Below are 22,324 nucleotides of genomic sequence, written 5' to 3'. Positions count from 1 at the left end.
ATATTATATTATTATTATATATTATAATCTTGGGGGCACAGATTATTAGATTAGGAATTCCACTAGTATGTACTCATTTTACTGAGAACTCATAAAACAAACACCTTTAAGATTTATATGTAAGTAAATGGAGCTAATTTTTAAAAATGTATTTAAGTATATTTAATGCAGAATTTTATTCTAGTCAATATTTTGTGTTCCTGTTGTTTATATTATTTTTTAATTTTAATGGAAATAATGATATAGTTCTTCAGAAATCATTTCATTGGATTACAGTACACCCAACCGATGAAGTTTTATGCAGCTGTGAAATAACTTGGATAGACTGCTACAGGAAGATTTCCAAAGCGTATTACTAAGTGGAAGGATAAAAATGAATTGGGCAAAATAACTGCTACAGGAAGATTTCCAAAGCGTATTACTAAGTGGAAGGATAAAAATGAATTGGGCAAAATAACTGCTACAGGAAGATTTCCAAAGTGTATTACTAAGTGGAAGGATGAAAATGAATTGGGCAAAATATTTAGTAATTAACATATTTTAAGCATGACAGGTGAAAAAATATGCATTGATATTAATCTATTATTGTAATTACTCTATTTACTACATTCATCAACCATTTACTGATTACTTATTGGATCAGAATAGAAGATACTGAGCTATTACGAGAAAAGTAGATCCCTTTATCTATTAGTATGCAACCAGAAAAGTGCAAACTTGTTCAAATTTGTTCCAAATATAGGGGATTTGCAGCAGAAGATTGTGAAAGTGTTAGAAAGTTAGAGAGAGAAGCATAAAGTAACACAGGTTTTATTAACATTAGGAAGAAGCTGTTATACCTAGGGGAGGGGAAGGATTACCACTGTAAGAATTTAAGAGCATGGTTGCTGAGAACATGCAGACGGTTCTAAGATCTCCAAAAAGATGTTAAGCAACTGTAGAGAGTATTGGTGATTCAAAGTACCATGACTCATAATCCTCAAAGAGAGGATTGCCTAGAGGAATGGTTGGGGCTAGACTACTAACAGCACTTGGCGGTGAATGTTGAGAGGACTGAAAGGAATCCTTGTGGCTATTTATCTAACCTCTGCTATACTGAATATGGCTAGTTCTTAAGAGTGTTCAAACATGTAGCAGTAACACTTTTCTTCGCTGGAGACATGCTCACAAAATCCAAAAACAAGAAGAGAGTATTTCTACACTAACCCACATTCTAATATCACTTCATGTATCTCTCAGTGTCAGAATTTATCCAGTTGACAGCATAATCTGTGAAACTTTAGTATAAGTATGGTAAATTTCTATAACAGAAAATTTCTACAAAGGAAGTTGAAATATCACTTCTGCAACTAAATAACTACCTGTCCTGGTACCTTTTTTTTCTCTAATTCATTTTACTTATATATAAACTGGGAGGAAAATAGCAATTAAAAATAAAAGGAGGAGAGGGAAAATAATGAAATGATCTGTTTAGACCGTTTATGACGGTTGGGCTAGACAGTTGGCAGTCTAATCTTCAACTAAGATAACAAGACACTAATATAACAGATACAGAAGATAAGAACGGGAGTCAGAAATTCAAAAGGGATTAGTTTGCTGAGCATTTCATAAATTGAAGGAACTGAAGAAACAAATTTAAGGTTTTGATTTTGTGCATCACAACAAGCTATGGTTGACGCTAAGAAGAATGAGAATTCCAGAACATTTAATTGTGCTTATGTGAAACCTATATTTGGACCAACAAGCAGTCATCAAAGCAGAGCAAGGAGACACTACATGGTTCAAAATAAAGAAGGGGGTCCATCAGGGATGTATTTTGCCTCCATACCTTTTCAGTCTGTGCTGGGCTGTATGAGGAGGCATCAGGATTGGTGGAAGAATCATCAACAACCTGTGTTATGCAGATGACACAACCCTGCTTGGAGATAACACAACCCTGCTTGCTGAAACTGAGGAGGACCTGAAGTGCAGAAAGTCAAGGACTGCAGCCTCCTATATGAAGCTCAACATCAGGAAAACAAAAATTCTCACCACTGGGTCAATTGGCAGCATCAGTATGGATGGTGAAGAGATTGAGATGGTTAACAGTTTTAGTTTACTTGGCTCCACAGTCAACACTCTTATTACCAGCCACCAGGAAATCAAAATACGATATGCATTGGGAACGCCAGCTGTGAGGGACCTCTCAAGAGTACTGAAGAGCAATGATGTCAGGCTGGAGACTAAGGTGTGCCTGATCCGGGTTATAGTCTTTGCACTTATGTACTATGCATCAGAGAGATGGACAGTGAATAGGGATGATATAAAGAGAATTGATGCCTTTGAGCTGGGGTGCTGGAGAAGAGTGTTGAATATACCATGGACTGCTAGGAGAAAAAACAGGTTTGTCCTTGAGAATGTGAAGCCGGAATACTCCTTGGAGCCAAGGATTCTGAAGCTTCGTCTGGCATACTTTGGGCATGTTGCAAGGAGGGACTAATCCTTGGAGAGGGACACCATTTTTGGGAGAATGGAGGGATGGTGCAGGAGAGGAAGACCGTCGATGAAATGGATCGATTCTGTGATTGGGGTGGTGTGAATGAGTGTGTTTAAGATGGCGAGGTTGGCATAGGATAGAACAGCATTTAGGGCTCTTGTACATAGAGTCGTTATGAGTGGCAAGCGACTTGAGGGCACATAGCATCAACATGTTGCAATTTAAAAAAAAGATTCTATGGGTGAAATATTGAATTATTTAAGATACATTTAAAAACATGGAAGGAGTACACAGTGTCATTACAACAAAAAGAATTGACTAACACTGAAGAATTTCATGAAACAACATATGACCAACAGACAATGATGATGAAGGATGTTCAAGCAGCTCTGAAGGAAATGGGGGTAAAATATTGAGGACAGTTCCCTGGGATTGATGGAATACCAGATGACATATTACAATATACAGATGCAGCCCTGGACATGCTCATCAGTTTGTGCCAGGAAATCTGGAGGACAACTACATGGCCAACTGCCTGGAAGAGATCCATGTTTATTCCCATTCCAAAAAGAGGTGATCCAACAGAGTGTGGAAATTGTCAAACAATACCACTGATATCACAGGTAAGCAAAATCTTGCTGAAGATTATCCAAAAGCAACTAGAACAACACATTGTCAGAGAAAAACAAGCTAAGAAAAACAAGCTGCATTTAGAAGCCGCCATGGCACTAGGGTTAAAGCCAATGTCAGATGGATCTTGGCTAAAAGCAGAGTACCAGAGAAATGTCTGTCTGTGTTTCATTGATTATGCAAAGGTGTTTGACTGCATGAATCATAGCAAGTTATGGCTAACCTTGAGAGGAATGGGAATCCCAGAACAAGGCAAGAAAACATTGCATGGTGTGAAATGAGGAAAAGAGTGCATCATATCTCCATACCTTTTTAATCTATATGTGGAACAGACATTTCAGGAGGCTGAATTTATGAGGAAGAATGTGGCATCAGAATTGGAGGAAGATTCATCAACAAACTGCATTGTACAGGTGATACAACCCTGCTTGCTGACACTGAGGGGACTTGAAGCATTTGCAGGAAAGGGTCAAGGAATGCAGTCTCCAATTTAGATTGTGGTTCAACATCAAGAAAACAAAGATTCTCACCATTGGGCCAATTGGTAGCATTCTGACTCTGACAGATGGAGAAGAGAGAGATTTTTAACATTTTCCGCTTGCTTGGTCCCACAATCAACACTCTTGGTTTTAGCAATCAAGAAATCAAAAGAGTAACTGTATTGGGAAAATCTGCTGTCAGGGACCTCTCCAGAGTGCTGGAGAGCAAAACTGTCAGTCTAGAGACTATGGCTTGCCTGATCCAGTCTATGGTCATAGCAACTCTAAATTTATATCACCTAAACACATAGCATCTGTATATATATAATGGAATGCTGAAAGTAGAAATAAGCTCATTGAGAAGCTTGACTCTATAAAGAAGAAGAATGGTGCATCAGGATAGGAGGAAGATTCATCAACAACCTGCTTTATGCAAATGACACAACCTTGCTTACTGAAAATGAGGAGACATTGAAATAAAATGCTTGTTGTAGATCAAAGAATATAGACTTCAATATGAATTGCATCTCAACATCAAGAAGACAAAAATCCTCACCACTGGACCAAAAGCAGCTGCATGTGGAGAATATTATCAGGATATTCTTGGAGTCATTCCTAGCTAGGAAGTCCTCAGGTGGTACAATGGAATAAGCAATTACTAGCCAAGAGGTTGATGATTCATGCATATATGGCCTCAGAAAACAGGCCTGGTGATCAGCTTCTGAAATATCAGTCTTGAACTACTCTATGAAGCACTTCTGCTGCGCGCACATAGGATTGTCAGGAGTCAGTGACAACTAGCAGAAAAAGGAAAAAAAAACCTTAACTGAACAGGAGCCCCAACCCTGCCTTATTTCTATTTTCTTTTGTTTTGTTTTTTACTTTTCACAGTACTTTGAGTTAAGTTTATGGGGTGAATTGGTCTCCTATTCAACAGTTCACACACTTCCTTTTTTGTGGCATGGATTACAACCTCCACATTGTAATATTCCTCCATTCCTCATTTCCTGCCTCTTCCTACCTTCTGAGATCGAATGATCTTGGACAAATGCTGCCCCATTTGGAATTGTATGTTTGCTGGTTCTAAGAAGTGAATTCCTACCTGGTGTTATTGACCATCTCGTATGCCTATTTGAAAGTTGAGTCTTATTGAGTCTGAAAGTCTATTCTTATTTGGCTGAATGTTGACTCTTCAAGACATGAGGGTGATTTCAGTGCCAAACTTGAAGGATGACCAAAAGTCATAATCTGAGGGATACTTTTATTATCTTAAATAATTGGTCCTCTGGCTGCCTTGGTTTCCTCATCTATCAAACTGGGATAATTTCTGTCTCACAGCATTATTCTTCAGATGAAGTGAGAAAACATTTAGAAATGTCTAGCATATAATAGATAGTTAACAGATACTGTTTCCTTCTCACAAAAGCTCATTCTGTAGGCCCCATGAGGCCAGAAGCTTTTATTTAAATCAGCTTTCCTCTACTCTGGCTTCATTTTAAAATTTCCAAGGGAATTGTTTGAAAGCAGTGCCTAGGTTTCTCCCCCTGGAGATTCTGATTTAATTGGTCTGCTGTGAGGTCTAAGCAGTGATGATTTTTTAAAGCTCCCCAGGTGGGTCTCACATACTAGCAGCACCAAAGACCACTGATTTTGAGTCATTAACTGGGGGACAGAGGAGGGCTGGCTGTGGAATCATCAGAGTCCACTGGAAGCCCTGTAAAGCCTGGCCCTTCCAACACCTGGAAAACTCCAGAAGCCAGTTTGGCTTATTTCCTCCAGCACAAATCTTCAATTGGCAGGCTAGACAGATGGTTATTATTTATCCCTCCTGCTGTGTTGGAAAAGGAAAAAAATAGCTCTGCCTCAGTTGGGGTTTTCAAACAACTTTTGGCATGTGCAAACAATTACCTTTTTCTATATTTATAGGTACTGGGAAAGAGAAAGGGGAGTTTAAAAGAGACCAGGTGAATTAACATTTATTCCCTTCTAATGAAACTTTTTGAAGTTCTAATAGTCAAAAAGGATTTGGCTGGGGCAAGATCTAAGTTCTAGATCTTATTCCAAAAGGGTTCATGAATGTTGACAATGCCCAGCAAAATATCTGGTAAATAATGTCAGATCCTCTCTTCAGTGGAAGCTAGAGTTGTGTATTAACATATAATACAAAAACAAATAATAATGATAATTTGTGTGGAGATCTCCTCTGGGTATTATGTATTTTATGAAGGTAAGAGATCATTGGCAGTAAGGACATCATTGTCAAAGTCAGATGGTTCTTGGCTGAAAGCAGAGAGTACCAGAGGAATATGTCTATCTGTGTTTTATTGACTCTGTAAAGGCATTTTATCACATGGATCCAAGAAATATGGCAAACTGTGAGAAGAATGGGAATTGCAGAACACCTGATTTTGCTCATGCAAAACCTATACTTGGACCAGGGGGCAGTCATCATAACAGAGCAAGGAAACACTGCATGGTTCAAAATCATAAAAGGAGAGTGTCAGGGATGCATTCTTTCTCCATACCTTTTCAATATGTATGCAGAACAGATCATTCAGGACTTTATAAGGAAGAATGTGGTATCAGAATTAGAGAAAGACTCATCAACAACCTGTGTTATGCAGATGACACGACCTTGATTCCTGAAACTGAGTAGGACCTGAAGCATTAGTTGCAGATTGTCAGGGACTGTAGTTTGCAATATGAAGCTCAACATCAAGTGGCAGCTTATAGTACATGGAGAAGGTATTGAGATTGTTAATAATTTCATCTTGCTTGTTTCCACAATCAGCACATTTGGTACTAGCAGTCAGGAAATCAAAAGACAGATTGCACTAGAAAAACCAGCTGTCAGGAACCTCTCCAGAGTGCTGAAGAACAAAGATAACAGTCTAGAGACTACGGTGCACCTGATCCAGGCCATGATTTTTATAATTATTTATTTGCTGTGTATCAGAGAGCTAGAACATTACCAAATATGGTAGAGTAATTGATGCCTTTGAATTGTGGTATTTGAGAAGAATATTGAACATACTATGGATTGCCAAGAAAGCTAACAAGTCTGTCCTATAGAGGGTGAAACCAAGCTGCTTCTTGGAGGCAAGGATTTTGAGATTCTATCTCACATAGTTTGAGCATGCAGCCAGGAGGTACCAGTCTTTGGAGAAGGAAATATGCTTGAATGGGTCAAAGAGACAGCGCAGGAGAGGAAGACAACACAATAAATGGGGTAATGAGGACAGGTATATCAGAGACAGTGACATTGGCTCAGGATAGAGCAGGGTTCAGAGTCTTATGCATAGGTTTGCTATCAGTCAGAGTCAACTCGACAGCTCATAACAAAAACAGTTTTATTTTAGCCCTACAGCACTACTATAAATGAAAAACTTAAGACCTGAAAGTATGCAGTTGGTAAAAGGAATAGTCAACATAAGCATTCAGGTTGTATGATACCAAAGTTTGTCATGCACTGCCTTCACAAGCCCTTAATCTCTCTAATTCTATGGATTTTAGTAATTCTAGCCTTTTTGGTCACTTGCAATAAAGAGAAAATTTTTTAACATGTTATTGTTAGGTGCTGTCCATGGAGCTCCAATTCATATGGACCTTGCATGCAGTACAAAGAAACGCTGCCTGACCCTCACAGTCTCCTCTGTGCTTCACCCACTGTTAGAGTCGCTGTGTCACTCCGTCTCACTGACAGTCCTCACTTTCACGGACCTTCTACTATACCAAGCACATATATGTTTCTAGGAAGTGGCCCCTCATGATAACACGCCCAAAGTATGTGAGATGAAGTCTTATTGTCCTTGACATTAAGGAACACTTTACCCTTCTTCCAAGACAGATTTATTTGTACCTTTGATAGTTCATGGTATAATCAACAAGATTCTCCACCAGCACATTTCAAAGGAAGGCAGCAATTATTCTTTTTTGGTTGTAATTATTCGTTGTCTAATATTCACATGTATGTGAAACAATTTAAAATATGATGGCTTGTGGAAGGCATGTCTTGGTCTTTAAAGTGGCATCCCTGCTCTTCAGCACATTGGAGGGATCCTTAACTGCATACTTGCCCAATGCATCAAAGACTGCAGTCTTCAATATGGACTGAAGTTCAACATCAAGAAGACAAAGAGTCTCACCACTGAACCAATTGGCAGCACCATGGTAGATGGAGAAGAGATTGGGGTCATAAAGAATTATAGCTTGCAAGTACCTGAATGGCAAACCAGAAAGCCTAAAAAAAGAAGAAAAGGGAGGAGGGCTGGGGAGAATTACAGCTTGCTCGATCCACAGTCAACACTCTTGGCACCAGCAGTCAGGAAATCAAAAGATGAATTGCACTGGGAAAATCTGCTGTCAGGGACCTCTCCAAAGTGCTGAAAAGCAGTGATGTCAGTCTAAAGGCTAAGGTGCACCTAGTCCAGGCCATGGTCTTCACAATTACTTGCTGAGCATCATCAGAGAGCTGAACAGTGACTAAGGATGACAAAATAAGAACTGATGTCTTCGAGTTGTGGTGCCAGAGAAGAGTCTTGAACATAACACAAACTGACAAGAAAACAAATCAGTCTGTCTTGGAGAGGGTGAAACCAAGTTTCTCCTGGAAGGTTAGGATTTTGAAGCTCTGTGTCACATACTTTAGGCATGTGGCCAGGAGAAACCAGTACTTGGAGAAGAACATTATGCTTGGAAGGATAGAGGGGCAGTGCAGGAAAGGAAGACCCTGGATGAGTCGGATTAATACAGTAACTGGGGCAATCGGGGTTGGTGTGTTGGAATTCATGAGACTGGCTCAGGACAGGGAAAGGTTCAGAGCTGCTGTACATAGTCTCTATGAGTTGTAGGTGACTTTACAGCAAATAACAGCAACATGTTATTTCTTGACTATTGTACAAAATGACTGAGTCAGTCTCAACATCTTCTCTTTTCAAAAGCATATGTTATTTAAGGTAGCTCATGTAGTAATTTTGAGTAATTATTTAATATCAAGCTCCCCTACTTGGCTTTCTTAGGGCAGCAAACATGTCTCTCTTCCTCACAGCTTATCCTCATCACCTCTTGAAGTGCCAATCGCCTAACAGTTTCAATATTGTCTTTGCCTGGGGAGATGGGACTGAACTATTTCAATTTTGTTTTTAATTTTTTTTTTGCTTGCTTGCTTAGGAAACAGTGGAAAGGATGCTGCTGGCACCACAGTGAAGCCTGAAGCCCCTGAGATGTCCCCAAGCAAAAATGAGCATATGGTATGCACCTGGATCTAGAGGATTCTGGAAAGGTCTTCACAGACCTAGCGAGTTCGGTGATGTCTTCCCCTCTAGTTTTTGTTCCTATAAACCTCTCTATGTCAGACCAATTTTGACTTCAAGACTCTAAGCAGAGGGCTGAGGCAAAGGATGTTGCCAATTGTGTGCTGGTTCCTGCAGCAGCTAGTCCACCACTCCTTAATTGAAAGTTTACCATAGGCCTCAAGAACCTGAACAGGTCACATCTGTGTAAGTGTCCTTCCAAATCCTGTGACCAATCTGCCAACTGCCATCAGAATGAAGGTTGGTATGAGACCTACTTGACATCTAAAACTCAGCTTCCAGAAACTAAGGGTGACTTTTCCCCTCGACATCACACTTAAATATAATGCTCTCTTTAATTAAGACAAAAAATCTGGCAAGCCTTTGAAATCCGATTTAATATCCCCAGCACTTAGCCAGGAGAAGATGCAGACAGAATTGAAAAACAGCCCGAGATTTTCTGTTCTTGATTTTTTTAAATGCCTGGATTAGAACATAATTCATTTTAAAGTGATGGGAGGCCCCTCTTCATACACTTCACACTTGGAAATATTTTAGAAAATAGTATCCATTTTCACAGGCCTCTTGCCAGGCAAGAAACAACAGCAAATGCTTCTCTCCTTGAGTGTTAAGTCTGTTGTGAATAAGATTATATGTTTAAAAAAAAATCCTTTGCTCTTTTGTTTTGCCTCTTGCTTTAGGGTTTTACTGTATCACTGTAATAATTAATTCTTCTCACATTCACTGTCCCACTCTTATATAAAGGAGAAGGAAATTGAAGCACATAGTAAAGCAAGTGTCTTATAATCCAGTAGGAAATTACTTATTCATTCATTAAGAATGTCTTAAGAAACTACTATGTGTTAGCCCCTAACCACATTGGGAGATACATAAACTTAGCCCTCCAGACCTCTGATGAGAAACATATCATCAGAGACTTACAATATCAAGGGGTAAGTATTTTAATTTATTGTTGTTGTTGTTGTTGTTGTTATGTACCATCAAGTCAGAACCCACCCATACCTGATCCTCTGGCAGGTTTTTAAAGGCAGGTAATCGCACAGGAAGAGATTGCCCATCCTTCTCCTGTGGAGCAAGCTAGCTGGTGAATTCGAACTGTGTGCCTTTGGGATTACAGCATAACTTCTTACCACTAGGCCACCAGAGCAAGTTCCTACAAAATCACTTTCCTATCTACAGAAATGTAATGTAAAACTCTTTAAAGTTATTTTCTCAGGATCGAAGGTATCTTTGAGTTTACTAAAATGATACACTCAAATTTATTTAAATTAACATTGCCTAGAAAGACTATCATAAACTTTCATCAGACTTTCAAGGTGATTTAAAGTTCTAAAAAGTATAAAATCACTATTCGAATTTACTTTATGATGACTTTCTATTTTTCCCCACAGTGATGTCACCAAAGTAGAATTATATCAGTCCCTTGAAACTCACTGGACTGGTTCTGGGTAATCCATGAGGGTACAACTTCGCTTAGCATTTTATTTTTTCAAACAAAAGGAATTTCTTCTTCATATTTCTCAGTAGTAATTTAATATGTATGTTAACACACTCAAGATCTGTCTTCTTATTGCAATTACTATCCTAGAGCTATGGGCTTTCATGACGAGTTTAAGACAAATATACAAAGTTGGAGAAATGTAGACAGTCAAGGATAGAGGAATATGAATGCTGTTGCTGTTACTGTTACTGTTGTTGTTGTTGTTATGTATGGTCAGGTAGGAACTGACTCATAGCTGACTTTCCAGTAGGTGTTCAGTGGTTTTAAATCAAACAAACTGTCCATATATCTCCCAAATAGCATCTAGTGGATTTTAACTTCCTGCCTTTGAATCAAATCACAACTCCTAACCCATGAGTCAGCCAGAACTCCCTGGAGGAGCATAGATATATACAAAAAAAGAAAAGTTAAAGGCATGATTTTATTATTATCTGGATCACAATTTATCTTCATTAACAGGACCAAGTCTTCTAGCTTAATTCGCTGGACGCTGCCTGAGGTTGACTTGATTCATAGCAACCCAATGTGTTTCTGAAAAGAATTGCACTCCCTAGGATGCTCAAACGTGTGTTTTTCTGAAATAGATCACCAGACCTTTTTTCTGAAGTATCTGTCAGTGAGTTAGACTCACTAACCCAACTTCTGGTTAGTAACTGAATAGTCAACTTTTATATCACCTACAGATGAGCATTATGGTACACAAGGGTGCCGATACAAGAATAAAGAGTGGAGACACCAACATCATCATAATGTCCTATAGCTTGTCTTGCTGACCCAAAAGCTGTTGCTACTGTAGCAATTCCACAGGTGATATGAGAAATCTCCTTTTATGCAATTTTCAGCCTTGGAAATGCATTGGGGAGTCAGCTATAAGTTGATTCTGACTCCGTATTAAAGAGTTTTTACAATGTTGAGCTGGATTAAAATGCCTACTTGTGTTTTCTATTTAGTTTTTACCTGTGGACCTCAACTGCCTTCTGCAAAATGACTATATCAGACAGAACTAAAGATGTTTTATCATGCTTTCTACCAACTTTATAATAATATTACTATTGTTTAAACACTCTTTGGAAAGACTTTCACAATCATGACCCATAGGTTTCCCCAAGAAATTAGGAGCATTGTCTGTAACTCATCCCCTGTGAATTCTAGTGGTAAAAAACAGAGTTACAACATCACAAAATGCATCCATCTGTTAGAAAGCTCCTTGCCTTATGCAAGCCAGAAATGAAAACTAAACAAATGTCATGACTTCAACCTTTCCTCTTAAAATAAAATAAAAATAAACTCAATGTCATAGTTTATATCTAACAACACTTGGCAGATAGTTGTTATTGCTCAGAGGGTTATTTTAAGTGTTCTGCTAGCCTTGTACAGCCAGACCTTGCAATAAATCTTCCTAGCTGTGTGGCCCCATCTCATGGCCAGAAGATGGGGGAAGCTCTGAGTGGTGAATGCATTGCCAGTAAGATGTTTGTGTTGTTTTGGTAGAACACTCCAGAAGAGGAGCTGCAGCCAGAAAGCCTTCCTGCAGAGACTTTGGTCCTGAAAGGTCCTCTGAGCTCCATGAAGATCAGGCCAGTGTCACAGCCTTTTGTGGATCCTATCATAAAGAATGAACCTGAAGAATGTGAGATGTGGATAGACAGGTTCAGGAAGCTAGAAAATGCCCTCTATTTGTGTGATCTCAGTAACACAGGTGATATATCAACTTTAAAGTAGATATACCATTCTGTTTGTGTTCCAGTCTAAAAATGAATATCTCATTTTCTTTCACACTTGAATAAATGCAACTGGTATGTCAGTCATGTGCACGGTACATGATACAGCACTGAACCAAACAGGAAGCCAAGCCCCCCACCTGGCTAGTTATAGATCCTTTGCATTTTTGAGCCTTCCTCCATGTCTTCTTCTTTCTCCCCCTCCACAATTCAGTCTTCTAACTGAAGACCAATTAAAATACTTCAGAAACCCTTACTGGAAGCAGGATGAGCTACAAACTCTTCAGTGAACTGAAATTTGGTTCCTGTCCTGACCAGTCTTTCCTTTTACCATTACTATTCTTGCAATGTAGATTCTTACTATTTTACATTATTATGAATAACTTAGAAGTTATTCATTCTCACCCAGTCAGAATGAAGAACTTGTCTTTATGCAAATGTGTCTTGCTTTCTCATGTGCCTTTTCTCACCATGAGCTCTCCATCTAATCAATTTATTTCTCCTCTACCTAACCCACCCTCATCATTTCTCCAAGTTTTGTCCACCTGGCCAATTAATGCTTAAGTGTCTTTTTAAGTATGAACTCAAGCACTGCTCCTCTGAGACTCCCCTGATTACCCAGAGGGATCTATGCCAACCTTCATCTGGCCTCTTGTGGTTCTTTAAGTTCCATTATCATATTTGATATATTTGAATTTCTTCAATTTAGAATTTTATTATCATCTCATGAATAGATTGTATTTTTTAAATGCAAAATGCCATGAACAATCTTTAAACATTTTTGAGGGGATGAATAAATTAAAGGGCTGTAGGAAAATAACAAGTTCAAGATGGAAGATGAGAATACCAAGAAAGTGTGTGTGCTACGTGGACATTCAGAGGGGAAAAAAAGAATTCCTTCATGGGAGAATGATCCATATTAATGTTAAACTAGTTATTAAATATAAAATTCAGTTTATCCACAAAGGAATGAAACTCTTTTGTTGGAGGTTCAAGTAAAGTGCTTTGTGTGAAACTCAATACAATGACTTTTGTATGGAGATCTGGTGACCTAGTGATTAGAAGCTGTTTTTAAATCCCAAAGGCACATGGTTCAAATCTACCAGCTGCTCTGTGGGGAAAGGATGGCCAATCTCCTCCCAGACAATTTACTGTCTATGAAAACCCACCAGAGGGTCAGCTATGAGTCAGTTCTGACTCGGTGGCACACAACAATGAAGCAACAAGAATATTAAAGGAAAAAGTGGAACTATAGTATGAGACCAAAATTCATTGCACTTAGTAGATTTCAACTAATAACGACTTCGTAGAACATAGTGGTACTACTCCATAGGGTTTCTGAGGCTGTGAATCTTTGTAGCAACAGACTGCCCCGTCTTTCTTCTGAATTGCAGTTGATGAGTTTAACCTTGAGGTTTGAAATTCACCTTGAGATTAGCAGTCACGTGTTTTAACCACTGTATCATTAGAGCTCTAAGTCTTGAAAAATCATAAATGAAGGACAAGATAATTTATACTTTTTTGTAAACAGAATAGCATAATAAAATTACATTTCAGAAAAATCATTGTGAATAAAGGAGAAATTAGAGTCAATGAAAGAGAAGGTTGACTGTTGAAATCTTTATATGAGAAAGTACTGAGTCTAGAACTAGTAAAAACTTGAGAATGGAGAATAGAGGGAAGATGCAAAAGTACATAGACTAAGGGTGTGGCATGTATTCAGATACTGTGGCTCATGAATAGTGTACCCATTCTCTATTCTAGTACCCTTCAGAATACGTAAACATATATGAATAGTATTATCTGTCTTTTTATCTGTGTGTGTTTCTTTTTGTTTTATTTTCAAATGCTTTAGAATGAAAAACAAAACAAAGCAGCTACTCCATTCTAGACAACAGAATGTATTAACTACTACATAAGATCAAAGAATTTCAGCGATTATACAAAGTATAGGAGAAAAGAGGTCCTAAAATACTCAATGAAAAATATATCTAGCTAAATTAGAAAGGTAGTTAATATATGTTACAAGCCCAGCTCCATGTTGGAGGCTGAATCAAGATGGAAATCCGAAAGGATAGTTACTTTTAGATAACACATAGAAACTGGTAATAATTCAGTGCAATGTTTTTAAAAAGATAGTATATGTAAATTTTTATAACTGAATACAATTAAGTGTTAGAGTACAGAGAAGACTTACCATCTTTTGTGGGCAGAGTTATTCAAAGAGAGTTTCATAGAAGAGAGCTAAAACTTGAGCTGACCCTTACAGAAAGGTAGACTTTGGGAAGTTGTGCCGAGCTTTCTGGATGCAAAACTATCTTCTGCAAATATTACAAGGTGAAAATGAGTATGAAGGAGACAAGAATGAACATATACTAAATGCTTAGGTTGTTTTACACGGTAAGGGTGAGACTTTATTGTGAAATCTCAGGGTAATGGAGGACTTTACTTACTACCAAGTATCTATTGAAGATTCAGCCAAAGGAGAACTTAATGAAAGTTGAGATGGCTCATTTACACGACTGGACTGAAAAAAGGAGATCTTCAGGTATTCACCTAAATTTTATTTAAATATTTTAGGTCCAGACTATGAGATAGGAGAATGCTTATAAGGTTGCACAGAGCTACAGAGAAGGAAGAGAAAGAGGGATAAGAGATATCTGGAGAAATGATGAGTTGTGATGATGGATGAAGAATCATGTACTTTGTAACTAAGAGATTCCCTAAAGTCTTGGACTTTCTCATACTTGTCAACAGTTTTAAGGAAGAATGGAGTTTTGTTGACTTTGGATACAGATTCCATTAGGCTTGGAATGCCTTTCCCATGATCTCTTCACTATTTATGCCTGTTTTCTCTGTTTCTATGAAATTCATTCGTTCCTTAACAGCCAAGGAATGTGTCAGCCAGATCTGGGAACATCTATAACTGTCTTTAATGAGGGAAAAGGATTAACTGAGGTCATTTTGCTGGTTTATTAACCACAGTATTTAGCAAACCACCATAGCTCTATTCTAGGGCTAAGCAGATGATATCTGCTTTGCCCACTGATGAATCACTGCTCTTTTATTATGTGTGAGGAAATATGTAGGCCAGGATGTTCTTCATCCAGGCTGAAGGCAGATCATCCATCATCAAATCAGCATTTCTGGGAACCTGTTCTGTACATATTCTTTAATGGGGTTGTCAAGTAAATATCATTGAGGAGAGGAAAAAGGAGTGGCAATGAATAAGTGGTCATGTTTTCTAAAGAAGGAAGGATGTTTCAGCTAAATATTTGGGTGAATGGTTGATTGGGAATTTTCCCTGTGAATGAAAAACTAGGTAGAAATGTTTTCAAGTTAAAGGAGACTCTAGTCAATTGCTGAGTCCTAAGGGCATATTTTCTGAACTTGTCTTTCTCATCTACAAAGTAGGATAATAATAAAACATATCTTCCAGATTTGAGAAAAGGAGTGAGATAAGAGATTTGTAGTTTTTGTAAACTGTGAATTAACAGGATAGTAAGAAGTTCTTATCATTGCTTTCATTTTAGTTATGAGGGTTAAGGAACAGGTTTTCTGACACTGCAGAGGGTTGTAAGGATTATTTTATGGATCTGTTCTGGGCTTTCCCTAATGACAGAGTAAATTAGATAGATATCTAAATTTCAATCAATGGTTTTATGTTTGATTTTAGGAAGATTCTTTCAATGACAAAGCTTAGAAGATACTAGAAAATGCCACCATGGAGATTCTTAGATGTATTTTGTAGCATCACTTTCTATTTTAAATTAATATATATCATGAGTTTTAATAACTCATTATTAAAATACAGGTTTTATATCTTTAAAATGTTATTTATATAATTATAAACATTCTGCTGCAATACCTAACATTAATGAGTGCTTACTTATAGATGCACTTTGAGCTAAGCACCTAAAATTTATTAATTTTTACACAATTTAATTATCTTTAATTTTCATTTATCCTGCCAGCTGCACTTGCAAGACAAAGATAAGGTAGTTTGTGTCTATAAGAAAGTACAGCCTTTAGAAACTCAATAGATAGTTCTTCTCTGTCCTAAAGAGTCACTATGAATCAGAATTGGGTTAGGTTTGGTATTGTTTTGCAGTTGAGAGCACTAAGTCTCAAATAGGTAAAGAAACATTCGCAAGGTCTTACAGTTAGAAACTTATTCCAGAGCCTATGATTTCTATTTCCAAGGGCAGAATATGGAGAAGTTGATTATAAATATCACACCTAGGCAAGAGATTGAGAGCAGCCATCCAATTGAAAAAGCTTCAAAGATGCACTTAACAGCTTGAAAGAAAGAGACTGTAAAAGATTTATATGGGGGAAAGGTTAATATGTTAGCAGGTGAGATAGACAAACCAGCCAGGATAGGATAGGGTAGGGGAGAGTAGGACAAGATAGGCTGGGCTAGGGTATAGTAGGTGGCACAATGGTTAAGTATTAAGCTGCCAGCTTAAAGTTTGTTTATTGTAACCTTCTGTCATTCCACTGGAAAAAGATGTGGTCGTCTATGCCTACAAATATTGAAAACCTTCTAAAACCTGTGGAATAACTCTACAGAGTTTCTTTGAGTTAGAATTGACATAATGGCAATGGGTATAGAATATGAGAGAATGAACATCGAAGCTTCACCAACTTGCTGTTTAAAACAGCTGCTAAAGCCCACCCAGTCGTTAAAAGCCAATTCATCTTCATGTTAAGTGTGACTTCTCTGACTCCTCCTGCCCCTCTCCAGCCTGGGAAAGTGAACCTTGTCCTAGACCCCCAATAAAAGGTTCTTTGCTTTAAAAAAAAATAAAATAGCTGTTAAAGATTAGTTATTGAGGAGTATCATTCTCAAGTCTTTGCCTATTTAAACACAAGTAGTGTTTAAATGATGACTTAAGTCAAGATGGTAAGAATTTAGTTGAATGTCATTTCAAATGAAGTAGTAGTGGCTTTCTACAAAAAAGCCAAAGAACCACTTCTGATTCTTTCGAGAAAAAAAATATTTCAGTCACAATTATAGTTTGTGTAGGCAAAGGAGAGTAAACTAACAACATGCCTGTGATCTACCTTTCATTCTTCACAAAAGATACCTAAAATTACTTTAATTAAACTTGGCCTTTTTCACTACTATCAATTCTTGATTAATATTGTACTTCCCTCCGAGTCCCCCTTGTTGTATACCATCAATTTGGATATGACTGGCACAGGAGGAGATTGCCCCTCCTTCTCCAGAAGAGCCTCTGGTGGATTTAAACCACACGCCTTCAGGATTGCAGCACAGCTTCTTGCCACTAGGCCACCAGAGCTCTCTCATATGCTACCTTTTGTGGCAAATCCACTGTCAACAATTGATTCTAATTCATAATGGTCCTCCATCGGTTTTCCAGGACTGTAAATCATAATAGGAAGAAACTGTTCCTCTTTCTTCTGTATAGCGGCTGGTGGGTTCAAACCATCTACCTACTGGTCGACAACTCAACATATTACACACTATACCGTAAGAATTCCTTTACCATAATATGCTGTTGTTATTGTTAGGTACCATTGAGTCAACTATGTCTCATATTGGCTGTATGAAGAAGAGTTCAACACCTTGCATTATCTGTGCTTTTCTCACAATCTCCAGTATGTTCAAGCCCATTGTTGAAGTCATTGTGTCAATCCATCTCATTAAGGGTCTTACTATCGTTTCCTGCTTTTTCCAAGGATGGTCCCTTCATGACAAATGTCCAAGTATACAAGACAGTATTACACCATCTTGCATTTAAGAAGCAATCTGGTTGCACTTCTTCAAGATAGATTTGTTTAATCTTTGGGGATATCCAGTACTCATCGCCAACACCACAATTCCAAGGCTTTGGTGCTGTCATTAATATTTTGTTCAACTTTTAAATGCATAGCAAACAACTGAAAATACCATGGCTTGAATCAGATGTACCTTAATCTTTAAACTGATATTCTTGCTCTATAGTATTTTGGAGAAGTTCTTTACAGCAAATTTTCACAATATTACATATCTTGTAATGTCTCCACAGCTGCTACCATGAGCATAGCTTTCATAATTCAAGGAAAATAAGTGGGGCAAAAGTATGACCACTATTTCTAGCAACGTTTTCTCTTAGTGGTTAAATGCAAGGACTTAAACAACTTTAAACATATCATTTCTCATCTCTTGTTTCAGGTTCTTCCTCTATAATATGAGTTGCTATGGAATTCAATGAGCTTGTATTGGAAAATGTGTGGAATGGTGCCTGGAACATAGTTGTTGTTGATATGTGCTATTAAGTTGCTTGAGACTCATAGTGACCCTATGTACAACAACCTTAAGTCCTCCTCTATCCTGTGCCAACCATATTGTCTCTGTCACACCTACCCTTGTTACCCTAGTCACTGAATCAATCCATCTACTTGAGAGTCTTCATTTCTTGTGCTGTCTCTCCACCCTCCAAAACATGAGGTCCCTCTCCAAGGAATGGTCCATCCTTGCAACATGCCCAAAGTTTGTAAGATGAAGCTTCAGAATCATTGCCTCCAAGGAGCAGCCTGGCTTCACCCTCTCCAGGATGAACCTGTTTGTTCTACTAGTGGTCCATGGTCTATTCAGTGCTCTTCTCCAGCAGCACAGCTCAAAGGCATCAATTCTCTTCATATCATCTTTAGTCATTTTCCAGCTTTCTGATGCATAGCAAGCAATTGTGTACATGATGGCCTGTATCAGGTGCACCTTAGTCTCCAGACTGACATTGTTGCTCTTTAGTACTCTGATGAGGTCCCTTGACAGTACACTTTCCCATTGCAATTTGTCTTTTGATTTCTTGACTGCTATTACCAAAGTGTTGATTTGGAGCCAAGCAAACTAAAACTGTTAACAACCTCACTCTTTTCACCATCTATCATACTTCTGCTAATCAGCTTAGTGGTGAGAATCTGTTTTCTTGACATTGAGCTTCAATCCACATTGAAGACTGCAGTCCTTGACCTTCTGCAGCAAGTGCTTCAGATCCTCCTCAGTTTCAGCAAGCATGGTTGTGTCATCTGCATAAAGCAGGTTGTTGACGAGTTTTCCTCCAATTTGATGCCATATTCCTCCTCATAGAACCCAGCCTCCTGGGTGATCTGTTCTGCATACAAATTGAAAAGGTATGGAGATAGGACATCCCTGAGGTACATCCTTCCCGATTTTGAACCATGCAGTGTTTCCTTGCTCTGTTCTGACGACTGCCTCCTGGTCCAAAAATAGGTTTTGCATAAGCACAATCAAATGTTCTGGATTTCCCATTCTTCTCTGAGTTAGACATAGTTTGTTGCAATCCACATGGTCAAATGCCTTGTTCAGCAGAGAACTTCCAGATGTACAGGCTGGGTTTAGAAGAGGCCATGGTACAAGGGATGCTATAGCTGTTAGATGGATCTTGGCTGAAATCAAAGAGTACCAGAAAAATGTCTATCTGTGTTTCATTGTCTATACAAAGACATTTGACTGTGTGGATCACAATAAACTTTGGGACATAGTAAGTCTTCTATAAATATCAGTTATCCTATGGAGTTTTGGTTGATTAATAGGTAGGAATTTTGCTGCCACCCAAAGACATACAGATCAAACTCAATATCTACTCCATGAGAAAAAGATGAACAATCTCCTTTAGGGTGAATTACTATCTCTGAAAACCCGCTAGTGTGATATCTATGAATTGGTTCTGACTCAGTGATACATAACAACAACATCAGTCATTATTGTCACTACTGTTGCTCTGTAGTTAATGCTCTCCATCTCTAATCTTCCCAACTGGTTAAGAAGCTTCCTGTGGTGACAGATTTTCTAATTCTTAAGTATAGTATGTGATATAAGTCCAAAATTTGGAACTTATGAACGAGTTATTTTGATCTTCACTGATGCTTCATTCTGCACTTAAACATCTGTCACTTAATATCCAAACCTATCTAACTTTGTCTTTGATGTGAGAAAAAAGCAATGTTTCCAAGTAGACTAGCATTTGTATTAACATAAATATTTGGTAGGCACTAAAGGACACTTTTGGTGATAAGGAGTACAGTATCTATAACAGATATTCAGACTCTGCGACACAAGAAGTAAGTGATTTACCTGTGATCATACAGCACACTAGAGAGTGTCATAGGGAATACTTTGCAGGAAATGCATTAACTGTTGAAATATTGCATGATTTTGTAACATGTTTGCCTTCTTTAAAAAGATTAAAAAATATAGAACAATTGAAATTTCTTAGCAATTACCTACCTGTTTAAATAACTAACCTCAATTTTATGGCTACAAAGAACAAGCTCAAGTCACTTTAGAATTTGTCTATGGATTTTATTGGGTCTCATCTCCTCTCTCCCTTAAAACCACCCCCATGTTTCCCCTGAAAGATATAATGCATGTTCGACACTGTAAATAATGATCTTTAAGATAACATGTTTCTTAAGAAAGTTAAATTTTCAAATTATTGCTATTTTGTTGTTTACTTGGAAACCATTGAAGCTCATAGGTTTTTCTCTTTTTTATTTTCTCCTTCCTCGTTATAAACCTTCCACCCACCAATATCACATGCAGGAGTGCTGGAGAAGGAACGAGCCAAACGCCTCATTCACAACTACAATCTCATTTACAACCTGTCCCTGAGCCCTCGGAAAATTGACCAGGCCTTGCGGAGATTTCGTTCGGGAGAAAATATGCTCTTGGAGCCAGCGCTGCGGTACTTAAAGGAGCTATGATAACAAGCCCATATTGTGTGAACAGATGTTTCTCTTATCTCCCTTTTTACCCAGACACTTGTTTCTCAGGCCTGCGTAGTGGTGGAGGCATTGTCAGAGTAGACTTTCTTGTTTTGGATTTAGTTTCTGGCTCTCAGGCTGGTTCATAAACTGCTCAAAGTGATCTGAGGAAACAAAAGTTTTCCACTGGACAAGAATCCAATTACTTAAAATTCCTTTCTGTTTTCATAAAGCTTATCATTATAGCTTAATTGTTGTATTAACCCCTTAATTGCTAATCATTATGTGTTTCTGCCAAACTTACTACTACATAATGCAAAACATTGAAAAGTCTCTGGAACATAGTAAGCCTAAATATATTTCACTTGCTAGCAAGTCGGTCTTGCTCCTGGTTGTCATTCTAGAGGGATTTCCCATTATAAGGAAAATAAATATACTAACAATATTTTACCTTAATGCCAAGTAGCAGAAGCAGAATTCCAAATTATCTGAACATGCTTTCTGCAGTCCAAACCTAAACTGTTACACAGTCTCCAGGGATATTTAAAAAAAAACTAGATAGAAGTTTAGAAGGATTCTTTGTTCAGTCAGTGCAGGAAATCAGCTGCAACTTTCTATCAGCTCCCATAGTTCTTTCCTTAATATCCTCACCTACTTTGCACCTTCCACACAACACACATTTACACATATATCATACCACACAGGGGGTGTGAGCTTATTGAAGGGACCTTAGCCTGGAACTGCAGAGGGAAAGTTGTTCCTGTCATGATCCCTAAAATGATTTAAATAATCATTTTCACGGTGGTGTGTCTGACAGGAGGGAGTCAGGTTAAGAGAAGAGTCAAAGAGAAATGACAATAATTTTACATAAAAAGGAGCATCATGAATTTGTATAAACAAAACCTTAATATCAAAATGGTTTTAATCTACTGAGGTAAATTATATCTAAGCCAATACAAAAAGGAGCCTGGAGGACAATTTCACCACACCAATTTCTCTGTATCTAGCACCAGGATAATTCCTGGAATGTATCTTAAGCACCCCCAAACTACGCCAGTAGAGGGGATGCTGTTTACACTGGTGGATTGATTCAGTGACTGGGATAATCGGGATGGGAGTGTCAGAGATAGTGCGATTGGCACAGAACAGGGTGGAGTTTAGGGCTGTTGTACATAGGGTCGCTATGGGTCGCAGGCGACTCTATGGCACATATAACAACAAGAACGTGAGAAATGCCTCTGGAGCTGAGTGACTACAAACGATAATATAGCCTATACTTAGTGTTGGCTGAATGAGTACCTCCATAGTAGGTAACCATGTACAGATATTCATCCACAGTCCTGCCTGCCCCCACTTCACACATACACTATTAACTATAGAGAGTAGAAAAAGAAGAGGTTTTTAAAATAGCCCAAAATCTAACCTGGCACTTAGTAGATTGTAGTTCTGAAAAGTTGCCAATCAATTTCTTC

At 38.1% G+C, this 22,324-nt stretch overlaps 1 protein-coding gene across 1 annotated transcript in view; it reads left to right on the top strand.

Annotated features, from left to right (window-relative positions):
* Positions 1-20,852, top strand: part of LOC102856906 (chromosome unknown open reading frame, human C1orf87) — a 150,512-nt gene extending 129,660 nt beyond the window's left edge. The window contains exons 10-12 of the mRNA XM_006879745.1: positions 8,755-8,834; positions 11,890-12,097; positions 20,692-20,852. Coding sequence (XP_006879807.1) covers positions 8,755-8,834; positions 11,890-12,097; positions 20,692-20,852 — 449 coding nt within the window. The remainder of the gene's footprint in view (positions 1-8,754; positions 8,835-11,889; positions 12,098-20,691) is intronic.
* Positions 20,853-22,324: the final 1,472 nt, after the last annotated feature.

Source organism: Elephantulus edwardii, unplaced genomic scaffold (assembly GCF_000299155.1).
Source record: "Elephantulus edwardii isolate Elephantulus edwardi_28Jun2011 unplaced genomic scaffold, EleEdw1.0 scaffold00005, whole genome shotgun sequence".
Classification (NCBI taxonomy): Eukaryota; Metazoa; Chordata; class Mammalia; order Macroscelidea; family Macroscelididae; genus Elephantulus; species Elephantulus edwardii.
Note: the sequence above shows the minus strand (reverse complement) of the source record. Positions and strands in the feature narration are given on the sequence as shown.